Source organism: Lithobates pipiens, unplaced genomic scaffold (genome assembly GCF_037356315.1).
Source record: "Lithobates pipiens isolate NorthernLeopardFrog02 unplaced genomic scaffold, aLitPip1_a1.2 Scaffold_23, whole genome shotgun sequence".
Taxonomy (NCBI): Eukaryota; Metazoa; Chordata; class Amphibia; order Anura; family Ranidae; genus Lithobates; species Lithobates pipiens.
This window is the reverse complement of record NW_027507785.1, coordinates 44,216,572-44,234,421: the sequence shown is the minus strand read 5'-3', so window position 1 is coordinate 44,234,421 and position 17,850 is coordinate 44,216,572. Positions and strand designations below refer to the sequence as shown.

The 17,850-nt window shown below is 45.9% G+C and overlaps 1 protein-coding gene across 1 annotated transcript in view; it reads left to right on the top strand.

The window, feature by feature from the left end:
* CACNA2D2 (calcium voltage-gated channel auxiliary subunit alpha2delta 2) overlaps positions 1 to 17,850 on the top strand; it is a 278,037-nt gene that overhangs the window by 246,541 nt on the left and 13,646 nt on the right. The window contains 5 exon segments of the mRNA XM_077451058.1: positions 1,122 to 1,172; positions 4,500 to 4,571; positions 4,676 to 4,828; positions 8,318 to 8,370; positions 16,369 to 16,424. Coding sequence (XP_077307184.1) covers positions 1,122 to 1,172; positions 4,500 to 4,571; positions 4,676 to 4,828; positions 8,318 to 8,370; positions 16,369 to 16,424 — 385 coding nt within the window.

The following is a 17,850-nucleotide window of genomic DNA, read 5'->3' as shown; positions in this document are numbered from 1 at the left end:
GTTTAGGGGTACATTACATATAGAGTGCAAGGTTCAGGAGTGAGCTATATACAGACTACATGGTTTAGGGGTGCGCTGTGTGCAGGGTTTAGGGGTGCGCTGTGTGCAGAGTTTATGGGTGTGCTGTGTGCAGGGTTTAGGGGGTGCTACGTGCAAAACATGCCTTAAATCAAAGACTAATCAACATAAAGGGCACGATACAGGAGGGGGGGGAGGGGTTCTTGGAGGGCACAGTATGTGGGGGTCTTGGAGGGCACAGTATGTGGGGGTCAGGAGGGCACAGTACAGTACTGGGGTCAGGAGGGCACAGTACAGTTTATGGGACACTGCCTGGGACATGGCCATCCAGGGACAGTTTAGTAAAAAGCGTGACTGTCCCGGAAAATCCGGGACGGTTGGCAAGTGTGATGTGATGCATGATTATCATGGCGCCCCATGCACCTGGGGCCCCTGGGCAGTGCCCAGGGATGCCCATGCATTAAGACAGACCTGCTTTGTAGTTCTGGTTGGATTGCATTACAGAATTTCAAAGAAGCCAGGTGTAAAGTCATGCATTGCCTATCCTGTACTCCATGAGATCAGAGGAAGCCAGGTGTAAAGTCATGCATGGTCCACAAAGAAAACCTACTCTACCGCCGATTACCTGGGACACTGGGAACCGGTCCTCTGGTCCAAATGCCTTTCTAATGTAGCAATAATCCTCTGATAAAATGAAGCCGGCTACTCAGTAACATCCGTTGGAATAATTCTTTATTGGCTGTATAGCAGGATAAAGCAGTAACATGCTAACGCGTTTCGGCTGATGCCCTACTCATAGCTATGAGTAAAGCTTTGGCTGCGTTAGCATGGTACTGCTGTGTCCTGCTATGTAGCCAATAAAGAATCCATCCAATGGACGTTACCGAGTATCCGGCTTCATTGTATCAGTAAAGTCATTCGTTGCCTCCGCTGTTCCGTGAGATCACAGGAAGCCGGGTGCCTGAATCGAACCATGTTCTCTAGGTGGCACCTCTCGGTCTCATACGTACCGCGCGGTGCTGTTTTTGGTTCGCATTATTCTTTCTTCTCAGGATCAGTTTAATTCCCTTGTCAGGATTCCTAACATCTCTTGTTCTCCGCAGCAGTGCAGTCCCTCGGCCAGCTGCGAGATGGACTGCGACATCAACAACGAGGTGAGTGCAGTCTGCGTGTCTCTGTGTGACATCATAAGTAGATGTTATTTCTTCTCTGAAGTCTTCTTATAGAGGAACCCAATGTGCCAAATTTAATATTAACATTATTGACTCATACAGTGCCTTGAAAAAGTATTCATACCCCTTGAAATTTTCCACATGTTGTCAGGTTACAACCAAAAATGTAAATGTATTTTATTGTGATTTTATATGATAGACCAACACAAAGTGTCACATAATTGTGGAGCGGAAGGAAAATGATAAATGTTTTTTTTTACAAATATGTGAAAAGTGTGGGGGGGGGGGGGCATTAGTATTCAGCCCCCTTTACTCTGATACCCCTAACTAAAATCTAGTGGAACCAACTGCCTTCAGAAGTCACCTAATTAGTACATAGAATCCACCTGTGTGTCATGTAATCTCAATATAAATACAGCTGTTCTGTGAAGCCCTCAGAGGTTTGTTAGAGAACCTTCGTGAACAAACAGCATTATGAAGGCCAAGGAACACACCAGACAGGTCAGGGATAAAGTTGTGGAGAAGTATAAAGCAGGGTTGGGTTATAAAATAATCTCCCAAGCTTTGAAGATCTCACGGAGCTCTGTTCAATCCATCATTGGAAAATGGAAATAGTATGGCACAACTGCAAACCTACCAAGACATGCCCGTCCACCTAAACTGACCGGGCCGGGCAAGGAGAGCATTCATCAGAGAAGAGCCAAGAGGTCCATGGTAACTCTGGAGGAGCTGCAGAGATCCACAGCTCAGGGGGGAGAATCTGTCCACAGGACAACTATTAGTCGTCTCTCCACAAATCTGCCCTTTATGGAAGAGTGACAAGAAGAAAGACATTGGAGAAAGAAAGTCATAAGAAGTCCTGTTTGTAGTTTGTGAGAAGCCATGTGGGGGAGGGGGCAGCAAACATGTGGAAGAAGGTGATCTGGTCAGATGAGACCAAAATTCAACTTTATGGCCTAAAAGCAAAACGCTATGTGTGGGGAAAACTAACACTGCCCATCCCCCTGAACACACCATCCCCACCGTGAGACATGGTGGTGGCAGCATCATGTGGTGGGGATGGTTTTCTTCAGCAGGGACAGGGAAGCTGGTCAGAGTTGATGGGAAGATGGATGGAGACAAATACAGGACAATCTTAGACGAAAACCTGCAAAAGACTTGAGACCGGGGCGGAGGTTCCCCTTCCAGCAGGACAACGACCCGAAACATCCAGCCAGAGCTACAATGGAATGGTTTACATCAAAGCATATTCATGTGTTAGAATGGCCCAGTCACAGTCCAGACCTAAATCCCATTGAGAATCTGTGGCCAGACTTGAAAATTGCTGTTGACAGAGCTTGAGATATTTTACAAAGAAGAATGGGCAGAAATGTCCTCTCTAGATGTGCAAAGCTGGTAGAGACACCCCCAAAAAGACTTGTAGAGAAAGGGGGGGTTCTACAAAGTATTGACTCCGGTGGTCGCCATACAAATGCCCCTCCCCCACACTTTTCACATATTTATTTGGAAAACATTTTGAAAACCATTTATCATTTTCCTTCCACTTCACAATTATGTGACACTTTGTGTTGGTCTATCACATAAAATCCCAATAAAATACATTTACGTTTTTGGTTTTAACATGACAACAGGTGGGAAACTTCAAGGGGTGTGAATACTTTTTCAAGGCACTATATATCTAACAAAAAAAAAATGTCATCTAAAGCTTAACTTTCCAATCCTCTGCAAATCAACTGTTACTTAAATGGAACCAATGAAGCCAACTCCAATTAAAAAAAATAAAAATGGACCTACCTTATTAGATGTTAAAAAGGAGACTTTGCTGCAATACTCCCCTCCAGTCCAGAGAGTACCTCTTTTTACCACTAGGTGTCTTTTGGGCTGAGTGGCAGCCAGACACTTTGTATGAGTCCAGTCTGTCATGGACCCGCCCCCAGCCTGTGACTGGGCAGCGCAGCAATGAGCTCATCTCTCTGTTATCTCCTCCTCTCATCATGCTTCTTGTCGGCACATGAGCTAATTGGCTTTTTTATGCTCCTTCTTCCTTTTTGTGCGATCACGTGTTCGATTGCATTTTCCCGTCAAAATTGCAAAACAATCGAAGATATAAAATGGTGAATTTGATGAACCGCAAAGGGATGGGATAGAAATTGGGAAAGGGCTGGTCACTCGGGAGATGACATCCACAAAATAGTATTCCTTTTATTGAAAAAAACAAAAAAAACAGTGCTGTAAAAACAGTCTACGCATTTCGAACGTTAGTCCTTAGTTATGGTCATGACTAAGGACTGATGTCCGAAACCCGTTGGATGATTTTGCAACATTGTAAATGTTTTTTTTTTTCAATAAGGAAATGAGGAGTGCCGACCATCACTTTCCTTATTCCGGTACGTTGGAGGTGTCGGCAGAGTCGAGGTCTGAGCACCGGGCGGAGCTGTTATGTGGGAGGGTTGTAGCGCCTATATACCTGTTTTTTTTTTTCCTTGGGATAGAAATTGTCCCAGTGAAAGCCCTGCAGAAAAATCTGGTCACTTTTGGCAAAAATTGTTGCAGATTTTTTCATTTTCAGCTCAAATTGTACCGCTGCTGATAACAGATAAAACATGCAGAGGTTTGGAAGGTAGGATGACCCGGTTTTCGGAAATCTCTGCCTTGCACTTAGAACAGAGGCTTGCCGTGGTGGGGGGGGGGGTAAATGATGGACGGCTGTTGTGGTCCGTCACAAGTATTCCTACCGATCATTTAGTCCGGGTCACGGCACCAAAATGTTGCAGAAAGGCTGTATAGAAGCTGGCCGTACGATCTGTTGACGTTGGCACCAGAAATTTAGATTTGTTTGAGGTCAAAGTCCTTCTATATGTGGTCTGGTCACTCTGAAATAATATCTCTATCTCCTCCTACTTCCATCTCGGTGTAGAGTTGCCACCTGTCTGGGATTCACCCGGACAGTCCGGGTTTTGAATCATGTGTCCGGGTTTCAAGCAGACTGAAACCCCGGACACATTATTCAGACCGGGCTGTGGCTCCCCAAGTAACCAAGATAGTCACACCCAAATCTGTTGTGGTCCGGGAGTTGCGGGCGGCTGTCTGAGGGCAGGTTTGGCATCATGGGGGGCAGGGCAATGATATCAGCAAGAGCAATTTGGCCACACCCAGTGTTGGCTGCGGCACGCTATGCGCCCCGCATTACTCCTCTCCTTGGGGGCACCCAAAGTTGTCCCAGGCCAAGTGTTCATGTCTTGGCAACGGTGGCAACCTTATCACAATGTGCTCAGTGCCAAAGATGTCCCCTACATTTCCTCTCTGCAGGATCTACTGTGTGTCCTGATTGACGACGGCGGATTCCTCGTCATGTCCAACCAGCAAGACCACTGGGCCCAGGTCAGTATCTTCCAACTTTCCTCGATTTTTCCTGACATTGTCCAAAGACTTTCCAAAGATTACAATGTTTCCTGTGGTGACAAATGTCTCTCTTTTTTCATCAGGTGGGGAAGTTCTTCAGCGAGGTGGATCCGAATCTCATGTCCGCTCTCTACAACAGTTCCTTCTTTTTGAGGAAGGAGTCCTACGACTACCAGTCACTGTGCGCCCCCAAAACTGAGAGCAACAAAGGCGCTGCCCCCCGGGGGATCTTTGTGGTAGGTGCATCGCACGGCATGTGAAGGGATAGTAAGTTCCAAGTTATCTTTCCGTGATGTGTTGAGAGGATGGACAGCTACGTGTGTATGTGTGTGTATGTATATGTGTGTATGTATATGTAATTATATATATATATATATATATATATACACACACACACACACACACCATACGTCGCTGGTCTTCCGGCGGTTATACCGGGATGATGTCTGCAGCGGCAGGCATCATCCTGGTACCGTTTATTGGAGCCGGTGTTCTGGCATATTCAGTCCGGCCATCATATAGTGTCCACCCCGTACTGCGCATGCGCAGAGCTTGAGCAGAAGAAGCTCCGGAAAATCTCCGAAGATGAACGGCGCCTGCGCCGTGAGTGGAGGTGGTGGCCCCACCATCCAAGCGGACATAGGGCTGGGAAAATTAGAGGGCCCCTCGCCACGCTTCGGGCTCAGCCTCGCTGCGCTCGGCTCTTTTATATTCCAACTCTATGTCCACTTGGATGGTGGGGATAGAACCTGGACTCACGGCGCAGACTCCGTTCTTCTTCAGCTATTTTCAAAATCTGTGTGTGCTGTGTACTGCGCATGCGCAGTACACAGCGGACACTATCTGATGGGGGGACTGTATATGATAGGACACCCGCAGTCAGCTGCCTTGTAAAAGAAATCCTATTGGCTAACTAGCATCTGGATTGCTTTGCAGTGGGATGGGATGTCGGGGCCCCCCCCCCGCACCCTCAACCCCCTCCTGCCACCTTCTGTCACTTCCAATGCCACAGGAGAGCCCGTGCGACCAGCCGGCAGATATGTGCACTGCTGAAAAATGTGTTCGTTTTTCGTTTTCATTTGTTTTGTTTTTTGTTTTTTTGTTTTATTTGGGTCATTCGTTAAGATCGCAATTCGTAAATTCATAAATTTGTAAATTAGAAAGCAAAGAAAAAAAAAAGGGGGTTTATTGGGACTTTAAATGAGGAATAATGGGGCCGTTCAAGTCCCCTCCCCCATCCCCGTTCAATATATTCGATAAAGTGAGCACAAATGACGGGACTTTCCATGAAGCACACGGGAGCAATAGAATAAATGAAATAAAAATAGGTTTTAATTTGTTCAAATTGATATAAAGTATTCATATTTAATTGTTCTTTGCATTCTGCTATATATTGATATTTTTACAATTCTACAATTCATTAGAACTAAATATTGCACGTTAGTTGACATTCCAACAAGGAGTTACATATATTTTGGGATACATGAGATAATTAAGACATGTTTTTTCAAGTTGAGATTAACCACTTGCCGCCCGCCCTATTACAAATTGACGGCGGCAAAGTGGTTTCATAATCCTGACCGGACGTCATATGACGTGATTAGGATAATGAGCCGCTGCGCGCCCCCGGGGGCGCGCATCGCGGCGATCGTTGTTGCGGGGTGTCAGTCTGACACCCGGCAACTACGATCTCGGTAAAGAGTCTCCGACGGAGACTCTTTACCATGTGATCAGCCGTGTCCAATCACGGCTGATCACAGTGTAAATGGGAAGAGCCGGTGATCGGCTTTCCCTCACTCGCGTCTGTCAGACGCGAGTAGAGGAGAGCCGATCAGCTGCTCCTCTGGCAGGGGGGGTCTGTGCTGATCGATTATCAGCACAGCCCCCCCGAGGATGCCCACACTGGACCACCAGGGACACCACTAGACCACCAGGGAAAAGGTAATAACAATCCATAATCCTCCCTAGACCACCAGGGTGCCAATCAGCACAATGGGTGCCAATCAGTGCCCATAATGGATGCCAATCAGTGGCCACAATGGGCATCACTGATTGGCATGCATTATTGTTTGGCACTGATTGGCATCCATTACTATAACACCGATGCCGCCTATGAGTGCCCACCTGTGCCGCCTATGAGTGCCCACCTGTGCCGCCTATCCATGCCCACCTGTGCCGCCTATCCATGCCCACCTGTGCCGCCTATCCATGCCCACCTGTGCCGCCTATCCATGCCCATCCGTGCCGCCCATCCGTGCCAGCTATCAGTGCCAATTTGTGCCACCTATCAGTGTCCGTCCGTGTCGCCCATCCGTGTCGCCCATCCGTGTCGCCCATCCGTGTCGCCCATCCGTGTCGCCCATCCGTGTCGCCCATCCGTGCCGCCTATCAGTGCCACTTCATTGGTGCCACATTGGTGCCCATCAGTGCCACCTTATCAGTGCCCATCAGTGTAGCCCCATCAGTGCCCATCAGTGAAGGAGAAAACATACTTATTTACAAAGTTTTGAAACTGAAACAAAAAAAAACATTTTTTTTTTCAAAATTTTCGGTATTTTTTTATTTGTAGCGCAAATGTGGGGAAAAAATGATAAAAATTTCATTTGGGTACAGTGTAGCACGACCGCGCAATTGTCATTCAAAGTGCGACAGCGCTGAAAGCTCAAAATTGGTCTGGGCAGGAAGGTGTTTAAGTGCCCGGTATTGAAGTGGTTAATGACTGTATAAACAAAAACATTGCAAAAAAATATATAAACAAAACAAACAAAAAAAGGAACGGCCATCAGAAGGATTCATAAAAGTGTACACTCGTTTGTTGTTAGCTCTACGCGTTTCATGGCCTTATAGCCTATCATCAGGAGAAAAGCCATGGTAGTGATCTAGAGAAGTGATCTGGAGAAGCCCCATCCGGGGAGCTGAGGGGACACGATGCAGCAAACAGCAGCCCAAAATGAGCTGCGCCTCATGTGGGTCATGGTGTATGCAATGATGGTGACGAATGGGAAGACCCCTGTATTGGAAAAATAGAGTGAAAAATTTGAAAAAATGGGAAAATCCAAAAAAAAAAAAAAAAGGAAAATCCGATAATTCAGCGAATAACTAATAACTATTAAATTTATAGGTATTGAAATTTCCTTTAAATTTGTCTGTTAGTGAACGTAACGAATACGAATTTATTCAAAGTTACGAATTATCCGAAATAACAAATGCTGCATCTAAACGAATGGAACAGAACAAATTAATTATAATAAATAACAATAATAATAATTAAAACATTTTATTATTATTATTTATTAATTTGTTCCGTTCCATTTGTTTAGATTTGGAGTCCCCCTTACATTCACCCTTTCCATCGGATTTCCCCTCAAATCAGGATCCTCACTAGAGCACCCCCTTACATAAGAGTCATCGCTTACATCAAAGTCCCTATCACAGCCTCCTTACATGAGAGTCCCCTCTTACATCAGGGAGCTGGATAAAATCTTGTGGGGGTCCAGCTTTCGCCCATGGGGGAAGGGTTTTGGGTAATTTAGGAAAAAGCAGCTGGGCAGGGCTGACACCATACAGTCCACACAATGCTGTTTGTTGTCCTTCCAGCACAGGCTTAGGAATGGAGTTCTGGCCGATCTCCGGGGACTTCTCTGCACTCTGCTTTTCTACCATGAATATTGGATGCTGTGTTTTTTTTTTGTTTTTTTTATTGACCATTTTGTCTTCTCTCTTAGCCAACAATCGCCGACATCCTGAATCTGGCCTGGTTATCATCGGCAGCCGCATGGTGAGTTTTATGTCTTCTTTATAAACGATCAGCTAAGTAAAAAGGTCTAGGGGGAGTCGTCTGCTGGCTTCATACATTTCCATTAACTGAAACAGTGAAATCTTCACTATCAAGGTTCTAGGCTGTGTTTCTCTCCACTTTGAGGTCTCACTCCTTCCGCTACAGAGATTTTGGGAACCTCCCATAATGGGCACAGAAGCTGTACAGACCCGGGAACTCAGCACAGGGATGGTGGGAACCCCTCATAATGGGCACAGCGGGTGTACAGACCCGGGAACTCAGCACAGGGATAGTGGGAACCCCTCATAATGGGCACAGCGGGTGTACAGACCCGGGAACTCAGCACAGGGATGGTGGTGTTTTGGATCCCAGACAAATCTCTGGCCGAGTTATCTGCACCTGGTCTAATTCAAGTGTCCATGCATGCATGTTTAGAAGAAGTACGCTGACACACACTGTTCAGTGAAAAAGCTTCCTTTATTGCTCTGGGCATATAGCCCCCTTTATAGTAGAAGACGACTCATTGTTTGCAAAGCATCATCTCAGGTGTATTCTGTGCTGTCATCAGAGATTGGAGGACCCTTATCTAAGGGGTCCTGGCCAGTTTCATCCAGGTTTTCTGCTGATGGCTTGTGGACTCCTGGACTCACTCCGATGGGAGGGGGGGTCTCTAGGTGAGGCATTTTGAGTAAGGAGATTCAGCATATATCTTGACATAATAGAAAATAGTCATTTAATCAAAGTATTAAACAATCCATAACAGTCCCCCCTTGAAATGTCTATTTCCTATTCTGTCCCTAGTAGGTGGTCTAACTCATCTGTCCTCATGTGCCTTGGAACTTTTTTCTTGCTGTACGTTAGACGGGTGATGGCTAACCCATCACCCCCCTTGCCACAGTCTTTGCACATGTGGAAGTCAGATGCTATCCCTATGGCTGAATGATCTTATAATTTGTAGATATGGGGGAGGGACTGTAATGGGGCATAGGGCTTTTCATAGTCCTCATCTTCTGCGTCCTGCTGCATCATCACTGGGGTCGCTTGATCAACTGTTTGCCTAGGAATTTCTTTACACATGTAATAACACAACATACTATAGTAGCTAGAAATACCAGAATAACTAGTATTACAGTACCTATCCGAGCCAAGGTCTTCTGCCAACCACCCAAACCACTGGTCCTATGGCTGATCTATACCCAAATTCTTCTTCAGCTCTACTGATAGGCTTTCCAACATTTGATGGCCAGGGTGACCTTACCATTTGGACCGGTGTTGTCAGGTATGTATGTATATATGTATAGCATGTCCCTGTACCTTCTATTATGTCCAAGGCCATCCTATTCTGAAATGTCATGTAAGATGTGGGTGCTACTTGGTCAGCAATCCCCTGCTGGGCATCTCTGGTGTAATTTACAAACCATTGCTGGTTGTAATATATGTAATTTATACAGTCTACATTTTTGTTGACAGTGATTATGGGAATCGAAGACTTAAAACCTGCCTTTACTTGGTCTCGGGCTTTAAATTCATTCAGGACCCTTATGGCATCTATATACACATGTGGGTGAAAACTTCCCTCAGGAGCGTTCCTCTTAGTGATAGCCACCTGTTGGGCCCTCACCAGATTTAACAGAAAAAGGATATACAATGTAGACATCATGGTGCAGTCAATGTCTTGTCCTCTGGACTTGGGACTTTCTTACAATGGAAGGGGCGGATTCAAGTGTTTTCCCAGCCAACTTTACAGATTTGCTTGTGGTCAGCAGCACCCGGAAGGGACCATCATATCTGGGTTCAAGAGACCTTTTTCCCACAAATTTCTTTACCAGCACCCAATCTCCAGGTAGTAGTTGGTGTGTTCCTGTATCTAATTCAGGATCTGGAATGGAAGAAAACACCTGGACACGTATGCGGGTTAATTCTCGTGATAATGCGGTTACATAATTAGTCAACACATCAGACTGCAGTTATAACTGTGGAAAATAACAACCAAGTCTAGGGGCTAAATCAAACAAAATCTCATAAGGGGGTAGGGGAGTGTTCTCCCCTTGGTGTGTATCTGATGCTGAACAGGGCAATGGGCAGGCTGTCCAGCCAATGCATACCAGTCTCTTGGGCCATTTTTAACATTCAAGTCTTTAATGTGTCATTCATTCTTTCTACCTTCCCGGTACTCTGGGGGTGGTAGGCTGTGTGAAACTACTAAGGTGTACTCAAATCATCCAATCTTTGGCATTTGGATGTGGTCAATTTGTATCCGCTGGAAAGGGTACGAGGGCTTTGCCAGGCGTTTCTGCGGCATCTTCTCTGAGCATCCCGGGTTACACTTTGCACAAATGGTGCATGACTTACAGAAGTTGCTAGTCAGTGGAGTGATTCCTGAAGCTACATTCATAAGAGTCTTTGACAGATGGGCAGCTCCATGTGCCCATTGTACCACACCCGAGTACATATTCCTGGGTAAGCAAGGCTTCTTGTTGCACTCGAATAGTCCATCCTTGAAAGTTGTTCCCCTCTGCTTCCAGCTTTCCTTCTCATCCGGACTTGCTGCTTCTTGTAGTTCTTTCAGATAAACTCTGTCCACTGGGACAGTCTGTAGGGTAAGCACGGGGTGGTCTTCTACCACTCTATTTCCACTTCTCGTGGACCGCTGGCTGCCTGTTTGGCAGTTGAATCGGCTAGATGATTGCCTCCGGCTTCCTTCGAGTTCAGTTTGCCGTGTGCTTTTACTTTCAAAATAGCCACTTGGGTTGGGAGAAGTAAGGCGTCCATCAGGTCATTGATAGCTGGACTGTGTTTCACAAGTGCTCCTGCAGCTGTCAGGAATCCTCTGGCCTTCCAGATAACACCAAAGTCATGGCCAATGCTAAAAGCATATCTTGAGTCTGTATGAATGTTGGCTCTTTTTCCCTCTGCCAGTTTATATGCTGTAGTGAGTGCTTGCAGCTCTGTCTCCTGTGCAGACATCCCCGGTGGTAAGGCTTCAGCTTGTAGAACCGTCTTAGGTCTGAATTATGCAGGGGTATTTCACTCACATTGGGAATATGTGTGGTTGAAAACAGTCATGGGGTGGCTCCTCTATTCCCCCCTCGGGAAGTGGAAAAAGGGTTGAAGGGTTCAGTGTTTGACAATGTAATAGAGTAATGTTGTCCAGTAGAAGGAGGGAACGTTGGAGTCTCAAATGTCTGGCAGTGGACAGATTTTTCGGCTGGATCTGGTATGGCAGCAATGTCCCAGACGTTCGGATACAAAGAGCTTGAACGTTTTTTCGTAGTCTGGAAGCCCTAAAACTGAAGATAATGAAATGGCTTGTTTGAGGGCCTCGAAGTTGGATATTACCTCTGAGGACATTTGGAGGGGCTCAGACTTCAGAGCATCATAAATGGGTTGCATCGGTAAGGAGGCTTCCGGACCGTAGCTTCATTATCTGCTCGGAGATCCTGGACCATTCTGTACATGTCTGGTTCTGCCTTAGGGATTCTCTTCTTCACAGGGAACAGAAGTGTGCTGTATGGAGATGTACAGGGTATCAGGGCGCCATTTGACATGAGGGCTTTGACATGCTGTGAAATAGATTTGTAGATTGGAATAACTTTAGAGGGTTTCCAGGGCAGGGGAGCTCCAAGTTTCAACAGCACCATGACTGGTGGCACCTTTAAATGTCCTACATCCTCAGCTCCTGTGGACCATAGCAGAAGTGTCCTTAATGTCCAGTGGAGAAGAGACAGTAATAGATCCATCTTCAAAGAAGACAATGGAAGCCTGAAGTTTGGACAGTACATCTGCTCCCAGGAGATTGAGTTGACAGGTGGAAGAGAAAGAATCGAGCCAGAAGGTCTGGGTACTTCCCAACTTGTAGGGGGCGGGTCAATGGGTTAGTTCTGGGAGTTCCATCTATGTCCACACAAGATATGTCAATATCGGAAAGGTAGGAGTGGTCAGGTAAATCCTCTAATCTAATCACGCTTCTGGCTGCACCTGTGCCGCTTAGGAAAGTGGTTGGATGTCCCTCAATGGGTAGGGTAACCCTCGCTAATGGGCCTTCTGAGTTCTTTGAAGAGGTTGCCCTGACATGGGTTAGTGACACAGGCTTGCCCAATTCCTAGCATAGGAGATCCTGGTGTTCCGAGGTGGGATGTCCAGGGTTTTGATATTGTTGTTGCTGCTGCACACAGTACTCCGGTTGGGCCATGGTGAGGCCTTTTCAGATTGACTCCTTGAAGCCTGCCACAAAGGCTGAAGACAGTATCTGGCTGTGTGCCATATTATGGGTGATGGATACCAAATCTGAAAAAACTTGTGACAGTCCGGTGTAAAACTTTCCTACTGACTCCGTTTTGTTTTGAGTAACATCTTGGATACTTGTAGCTTGATCAGCCAGTCTGCCCTCCGCCCACTCGCACAGCTACTCACAGAATTCCACACCAGAATTAAAGGTATTGTCATCGACAATCCTCACATCACAGAGACTTTTCTCCATGATGGGCCAGTAAGCTTCTCCAGCTTTAATTTCACATAAACTGACTAGATTTCTTATTACTGCTAAGTAGGGTTTTTTCCACTGCCTATTACTCGGCAACTTTCATCAGGAGACTCGTTTTCCTGCAGAAAACTCTCCATCTCTTCTATTGTTTCCTGTGAGTGGTCTTTGCTACATTTAAAGTAATCAAAACATTCTCAGCCTTTTCTTTCATTTACATTTGCATATTTCTTCATAACATCCATTCTAAACATATATTCTCTTTTGTACTGTTTCATTGTCTAACTACTGTTTTCTCAACTTGCAAAATTCCTTTAATATCCTAGCCTGCTAGAATAATAACTAAATCAACCCGGTCCTGTATATCCCACACATGCAAACATCACATGTTATACCAGTAATCTCACAGCCTTTCAACCATTAACATCCCTACAGACCGTCTCTCACACAGGGATCTGAAGGGAGGGGCACCTCACTCCTTGCAGTGAAGCGTAAGGATGGGGGTGAGGAGCACAGCTGCAGAATGCTCTGCCATGCTCAAAAAATGAGTCTTCAGGCTTATATTTCTTTTATCTCAGTGATACTTCTAACATATGCATTGCCTGATATTCTATTTTGCTAGACCCATCAGTGATATGCATTATAAAAATGTTGACAGGCTCATAACTAGAGTTTCATCATGTTGCATACATTCAAATACATTCCAATATTGCACACATTATACTAGGCTTCTTGTAGTTTTCAGTAAACCATTGTCAGGTAACACTTCTCATTTTTCTTTCAGTATATTCCACCATTCCTCTGGCTGCAATCTACCCCCTGGAGGAATGGTGACGCTACAAATCTTCGCTAATTTTTTTGCTTTCTTAACATAATTCCTCCCTCTCTCTCTCTCTCTCTCTCTCTCTCTCTTTCTCTGGCTTAAAGCGGGAGTCCACCGGGACTCCGCGTTTTTTTTTTTTTTTTTTAAAAGCCAGCAGCTACAAATACTGCAGCTGCTGACTTTTAAATAGTGACACTTACCTGTCCAGCGCGCCCGCGATGTCGGCACCCGAAGCCGATCGCTCGCTCGGCGGCCGGGTCCCGCCGCCATCTTGGGTATGGGAATCAGGAAATGGAGCCTTTCGGCTTCATTTCCCGGTTCCCTACTGCGCATGCGCGAGCCGCGCGGCGCAATCCGGACGGTCCCCGCTGCCTCTGGGAGCTGTGTGTTTCCCAGCAGGCAGCGGGGCACTTCCTGAAGGGGGCGGGCGCTTGCGGAACGGGGGCGTAACCTACGCTCGTTCCGCAGGCAGCTAGCCCGGAAGTGGGTGCAGTTACCTGGATTATCCAGGTAACTGCACCCCCCTCCCCCCTGAAAGGTGCCGATTGTGGCGCCGGAGGGGGGGAGGGATCAGATGAGCGGAGGTCCATTTTAGGGTGGACCTCCGCTTTAACCAATTTCTGCCCCATTATTTTCTGTCTTGATGACTGAGATATTTATGTGTCTGCTCAGGATTTTAGACGGGTCACGAGGTTGCCTTGGATTCTGAAAGGGTCTGGCAATTCCTCTATTCGTCACCTGGTACCGGTTCAGACTATATCCCAATCTCAAGTTAACGAGGACAAAACAGATAGTATGACAGAGAGAGGTTTTGTCTACAATGCTCGACTGCCACCTGGGTCGCCCCTGGTGCGTCTTCCCAAAACGTAGACTCAGTCACAGTTCTGCCCGTCCGAGACGGCCACAGAATAGGGGTCGGGTAGTGCGTGACCACTCACTTCCCTCAACAAGATATTTAACAGACAGATAAGTACAGCAGTTAATATTCAACAATGAGATCCTCAAATTTTCACTTCCCTCTGTTTCCTCTAAATCTCCCACTTGTTCAGGACACCTTATCGGTTCCTGTCCACTCTTTCTACATTCACTTTCTATAGACCCAATTGACCTTCCAACCTCCTTCAAAAATGCTGAACATCAATCCACAAACACAGTTATGACATGACATTTGCACGAGTTGTAATAGATGTGTATGCTTGAATTATAACAACCACACAGCCACGCTACCTGCGTCCCTGACGCCCCCTTCTGGGTGACGTGCTTTACCACACCATCACCTTTACCAAAGGAGTTTATCCACGTCCCTGACACCCCCCTTCTGGGTGAAGTGCTACACCGCACTAACACCGGTACCAAAGGAGTTTGTCCCTGTCCCTGACACCCCCTTCTGGATGAAATGCTACACCGCACTAACACCGGTACCGAAGGAGTTTGTCCAGGTCAGCTGGGACCCAGCTGTGTGGCAATCTCTTTCAACATCATACATCATTTATCACCGACCCATACAACACAACAACACAGACTCATACAATACAACAACACAGACTCGTACAATACAACAACACAATGTTCTTACAGGCTGCAGATAATCGGAATACAGGTTCATATAATGGACCTCGGGCAAGTATTACCTGTCTTTTGGCGACCTTCGGCAGCCGACGCGGACACAGAGACGGACCCACACGGGAATGAACCCCTCATAATGGGCACAGCGGGTGTACAGACCCGGGAACTCAGCACAGGGATGGTGGGAACCCCTCATAATGGGCTCAGCAGGTGTACAGACCTGGGAACTCAGCACAGGGAGGGTGGGAACCCCTCATAATGGGCACAGCGGGTGTACAGACCCGGGAACTCAGCAAAGGGATGGTGGGAACCCCTCATAATGGGCACAGCAGGTATACAGACCCGGGGACTCAGCACAGGGAGGGTGGGAACCCCTCATAATGGGCACAGCGGGTGTACAGACCCGGGAACTCGGCACAGGGATGGTGGGAACCCTTCATAATGGGCACAGTGGATTTACAGACCCGGGAACTCAGCAGAGGGATGATGGGAACCCCTCTTAATGGGCACAGCAGGTGTACAGACCCGGGAACTCGGCACAGGGATAGTGGGAACCCCTCATAATGGGCACAGCGGGTGTACAGACCCGGGAACTCGGCACAGGGATAGTGGAAACCCCTTATAATGGGCACAGCGGGTGTACAGACCCAGGAACTCGGTACAGGGATGGTGGGAACCCCTCATAATGGGCACAGCGGGTGTACAGACCTGGGAACTCAGCAGGGGACTTCTGAAAGCAACAACGGTATCACAATGGCTTTTAGTCTCCACCAGGGGGAGCATGTGACAGGACAACGCCAGAGAGCAATTGGGAGACCCCAATAACAGGAAGCGCCTGAACAAGTAACCTTAATGGCAGGATCACCAATATTGTGTTTAAGAAAGCTGCAAATTTAAAAGGATTAAAGACAACTTTGGAAAAGACATTCAAATATTCGGGGATTATAGGAGATTTTAGTAACGTGTACACATACATTAAATATATGAAAAGTGAATTGACTTGCTCAGAGCAGATGGAATGATGATAATTATTACGCTGTGTTCCCTGTACAGTGCAGTTTTGCAGTTACATCTATAATAGTTTATGTATAATGTATAATCCGGATTTATCGATCTATCACCTTCCCAGGTCCGTATTTCAGTCTCTCATCTACAGCCTGACGTACAGCACTTGGATGCAGGCGGGTGAGTGCCGTCTGTCTGATCCATCTGTCTTTTATACAGCTCTTCCCTTTTCTATATTTTCCTTCATTAAACTTGATTGTCAGTAACCAACATGTGATATGTGCTGGTAGAATCACGGCTTTATTAACACTAGGGCCAAAACAACTAATCGATTATGAAATTAATCGATTACTATTTTCATAATCGATTAATCGGCCACTAACATAATGGGGGTTAGAAAAAAAACTAAAATGAGCCCTTTATAGTACAAAAAGAGCAAATCGCTACTGTAAATATTAAAGGGATTGTAAAGTGATTTATTTATTTTTTTAAATAACAAACATGTTATACTTACCTCCATTGTGCAGCTCGTTTTGCACAGAGTGGCCCCGAACCTGCTCTTCTGGGGTCCCTCGGCGGCTGTCTCTGCTTCCTCCCGCAGGTACTTCTCACGTTCATGCGAGCTCCCTCACATGGTGAGAAGCACCTGCGGGCGCGCTCCCGTGATACAGCCGGCGGCTATAGCCGCTCGCTGTATCACACGGTCCCGCCCCCCCCTGGCGCTCCGCGTCAGTGGATGTGATTGACAGCAGCGCGAGCCAATGGCACCAGCCAATCAGTGGCCAGGCTGAACAGTGGAAAGGACGACGGGGGCGAGCGCAGGATTTTCGAGGGGCGAGGTAAGTAAAACGGGGGGGCTGGGGGGCATTAAGGTGAAAAAACATTTACCTTTACAACCCCTTTAATTTCACTGTCCCATAGTAAAAAAAATGAACCCCTTACAGTAGCGATTATTTGCTCTTTTTGCACTAATTTTCGTTTTTTTTTTTTTTTTTTTTTTAACCCCATTATGTCACTAAACATCTCAGGCCTGGGTCGCAGAAACGCACTACAGTTCTTTTACATGGTTTCCTATGGGACACGTTCACATCCATGATTTTTTTCAGCTGCTGCGTATTTGGAAAAGATGAGGACTATTTTTTTTTTTAATGCAAAACTGTGCTATTTTTTTTTTGGTTCAATATACTTCAATGGAGAAGCTGCAGAAAAGCATGCAATAATGCGTTTTTGCGGCAATTTTTTTTTTTTTTTTTTTTATCTGCCCAACAAATTTTGCCAAAAAAATATGTAAAAATGTAGCAAAATTACCTTTTTTTTTTTTTTTTTTTGGTGTGTATGGGGAATGTTTCATAATGATGTGAAAATTGAATGGAAAATTTTTTCAATGTATGTTTTATAATATAAATAAAGAGAAATTTGAAACATTTCGGAGCCGCTAAAAAGGGGGAAAAAGGGGAAAAAAATAAAAAAAATGAAGAAAAAAAAGAAGAAAAAAAAAAAAAAAAAAGGAAAGGAAAAGAAAACAAAAAGAAAAAAAAAAAAATGTAGCAAAATTACCTTTTTTTTTTTTTTTTTTTTTTAGGTTATTAACTGATTAATCGAAACA